General features: G+C 56.9%; 1 protein-coding gene across 3 annotated transcripts in view; it reads left to right on the forward strand.

The window, feature by feature from the left end:
* RAB40B (RAB40B, member RAS oncogene family) overlaps nt 1–2974 on the forward strand; it is a 38962-nt gene extending 35988 nt beyond the window's left edge. For 2 of the 3 annotated variants that reach the window (XM_017524715.2, XM_017524717.2), the window contains exons 5-6: nt 1232–1323; nt 1928–2974. In XM_017524715.2, coding sequence (XP_017380204.1) covers nt 1232–1323; nt 1928–2393 — 558 coding nt within the window. In that variant the 3' untranslated portion in view covers nt 2394–2974. Of the gene's footprint in view, nt 1–1231; nt 1324–1352; nt 1576–1927 lie in introns of all 3 variants that reach the window. The other variant, XM_017524716.1, reaches the window with a different exon arrangement.
* Nucleotides 2975–3340: the final 366 nt, after the last annotated feature.

The raw sequence follows: 3340 nt of genomic DNA on the forward strand, positions 1-3340 counted from the left end.
TGCGTGGGGTCAGGGCCCGCGGTGACGTGGCTCCGCTGTGCGTGGGGTCAGGGCCCGCGGTGACGTGGCTCCGCTGTGCGTGGGGTCAGGACCCACGGGCGGCCTGCTCCCCTGCCTGCTGTGGTCGGGCTGGGCTGACAAGCAGTGACGGGGCCTGTGCCTGGGGGCACGCGGACCAGCCCACCTGGCAATGGCGATGTGGCGCGGTCAGCACCGAGCCCACTGTGAGTGTCTCGGGGCTGCCATAACCAACGACCGCAGGCCGGTGTCCTAAACAGAAACGCGTTCTCCCGCCGTTCTGGAGGCCAGAGCCCAAAACCGAGGTGTCGGCAGGACCGATTCCCCCAGCGGCCTCGCCTGGCCCTCGGAGGTGCCAGCAACCCTGGGCCCCCCGGTCTGTGCCGCCCCGCTCCAGTCTCTGCCTTTGTGTCACATGGCCTCCTCCATGTGTGCATGTGTGTGTGCGTGCGTGTGTGCATGTGCGTGCATGTGTGCACTCATGTGTGCGTGTCTGCGTGTGCGTGCACATGTGTGCACGTGCGCACGCATCTGCCTGTGCGTGTGCGTGCGTGCGCATGTGTGCGCGTGCCTGTGTGCGTTTGCATGTGTGTGCATGCATGTGTGCGTGCGTGTGTGCATGTGCGTGCATGTGTACACTCATGCGTGCGTGTCTGCGTGTGCGCGCACGTGTGCACGTGCGCACGCATCTGCCTGTGCCTGTGCGTGCGTGCATGTGTGTGCGTGCGTGCGTGTGTGCGTGCATGTGTGCCTGTGTGCATGTGCGTGTGTGCACGTGTGCACTCATGCGTGCGTGTGTCTGTGTGCGCGTGTGTGCACGTGCGCATGTATCTGCTTGTGTGCACGTATGCGTGCATGCGCGTGCGTGTGCATCTGCGTGTGTGCATGCCCGCATGCGTGTGTGCGTATCTTTGCGCGTGTGTACGCATGTGTGTATGCGCACGTATGCGAGTGTGTGCGTGCGTTTGCGTGTGCACATTGTGTGCATGTGTGTGCCTGCGTGTGTGCACCTGTGTGTGCATGTGTGCGTGCATGTGCGTGCCTGTGTGCATGTTTGCGTGTGTGTGCATGCATGTGTGTGCACATGTGTGTGTGCATGTGTGCGTTTGTGTGCGTGTGTGTCTGTGTGCCAGTCGTTAGATGAGGGCCTGCCCTAATTCAGCGTGGCTGCACCTTAACTATTCACATCTGCCCAGACTGTCTTTCCACACAGGGTCCCATGCTGAGGTTCTGGGTGGAAGTGAACTTGTGGGGGTTCCTCCACCCAGGGCACCCACGTTTCAGTGACAGCAAAGTCTCACTCAGGTAACCCTTGCCTTTCTCCTGCCCGCTAGCACGCTCCCGGAGTCCCCAGGATCCTGGTAGGGAACCGCCTGCACCTGGCATTTAAGCGGCAGGTGCCCACGGAGCAGGCCCAGGCCTACGCCGAGCGCCTGGGCGTGACCTTCTTTGAGGTCAGCCCTCTGTGCAATTTCAACATCACGGAGTCGTTCACGGAGCTGGCCAGGATCGTGCTGCTGCGGCATGGGATGGACCGGCTCTGGCGGCCGAGCAAGGGTAGGCCCAGGGTGATTCCGGGTATGCCTGCCCTCCAGATGCCGGGGTGGTTCTGCGGCCCCCTGGGCAAATATCTGCCTCCTGGGACCCGTCTCAAGGTGGCCACTGCGTCCTTTCTCAGAGCCAGGCATTTGAGAGAAGTCATTACTGCAGCTCTGTCAGAAAGCTTATGCAGGAACTGCTGGAATCTGTGTGTGGGCAGCGGTGACATCGAGGCAGGGTTTGCTGCATGTACAAGCCAGGGCCGTGGGTGTCCGTGTCTCTGGAAGGCGGGAGGACAGGTGTGGGAACCGCCCTCGTTCCGGCCCCAGCCTGCACGTGCACTAGGTGTGGTTTTCTTTTCTCTCCCAAGTGCTGAGCTTGCAAGACCTCTGCTGCCGGGCTGTCGTGTCCTGCACGCCGGTGCACCTGGTGGACAAGCTGCCGCTGCCCATCGCCTTACGAAGCCACCTCAAGTCCTTCTCCATGGCCAACGGCCTGAACGCCAGGATGATGCATGGACGGTCTTACTCCCTTACCACCAGCTCCACCCACAAAAGGAGCAGCCTCCACAAGGTGAAGCTCGCCCGCCCGCCCCAGAGCCCACCCAAACACTGCACCAGAAACAGCTGCAAAATTTCGTAAGGAAGGCTCTGCACTGGGCACAGCGCAGTCTCTCCGGGAGAAACTCGGTGCCACCCAGGCAGCTGGCGGGTGCATCTTGGATTCCGGTGGTTTCTCTCTGTGAATGTCGCCGCTTGGCAGCATGTGCGGCGCCTCCTGGGCGGTGGAGACACACTGCACTATCGGACTTGGGATTTCCACGTGGGTGTGCATGAAGCTTGTTTTAGATGTGTGTGTATAAAGGGAGAATTAGTACTCTGCTCAGCTCTCGGTAACATGAAATGTCGAATGTTACTTACACGATTGTGCTGCAACTTTTTCCTTAAAATAACTGCTTTTGTACGAGCGTAATATCCGAGTGGTTCGAATTTGAGAGGCAGTGGTGGTGAGAATTGAGAGCCATCGATATTACAAGGGGGTCTTTTTGTAAAACTCCTTTTTAACGTCAAAGCACCAATTTATAAAACGCTGCAGATGTGGGGGTCACGTGCCAGCGAACTGTCCGGCCTGTGTATCCGGATTTGATAACGTTTTTGCTAGTTATTTACTACATTTTGGGATTAATAAGTGATTTATATGCATATTTTTCTGTGAATCTACCTTTTTTTGTACGAGATGTTCTACAAGTTATGAAGCTAAGGGAAGAAAATGCCGAAGATACCTCTAGTCACGTTGAACATTTTAGCCAACACCGTTTCAGCAGGCCACGGACAAGCTGCCTCAGTAAGGAACGAAGTGAAAACATTATTTAAGACAATGTTTCTCCACAATAAAATGTATAGTTGTTTCTCTCTTGCGGAGTTGGTGGCCGGTTCTTTTGAATTTTGTGTGTTTATTTACTTATTTATTTTGAGACGGAGTTTCGCTCTTGTCACGCGGGCTGGAGCGCGATGGCGCGATCTCGGCTCACCGCAACCTCCGCCTCCCCGGTTCAAGGGATTCTCCTGCCTCAGCCTCCCAGTAGCTGGGACTACAAGTGCCTGCTACTATGCCCAGCTCATTTTTGTATTTTTAGTACAAATGGGGTTTCACCATGTTGGCCAGGCTGGTCTTGACCTCCTGGCCTCGTGATCCACCCACCTCGGCCTCCCAAAGTGCTCAGATTACAGGCGTGAGCTACTGCGCCCTGCCGAGTTTTGTGTGTTTATTATAGATAGGCCTT

The sequence above is a fragment of the Cebus imitator genome, unplaced genomic scaffold, assembly GCF_001604975.1.
Source record: "Cebus imitator isolate Cc_AM_T3 unplaced genomic scaffold, Cebus_imitator-1.0 Scaffold36, whole genome shotgun sequence".
Taxonomy (NCBI): domain Eukaryota; kingdom Metazoa; phylum Chordata; class Mammalia; order Primates; family Cebidae; genus Cebus; species Cebus imitator.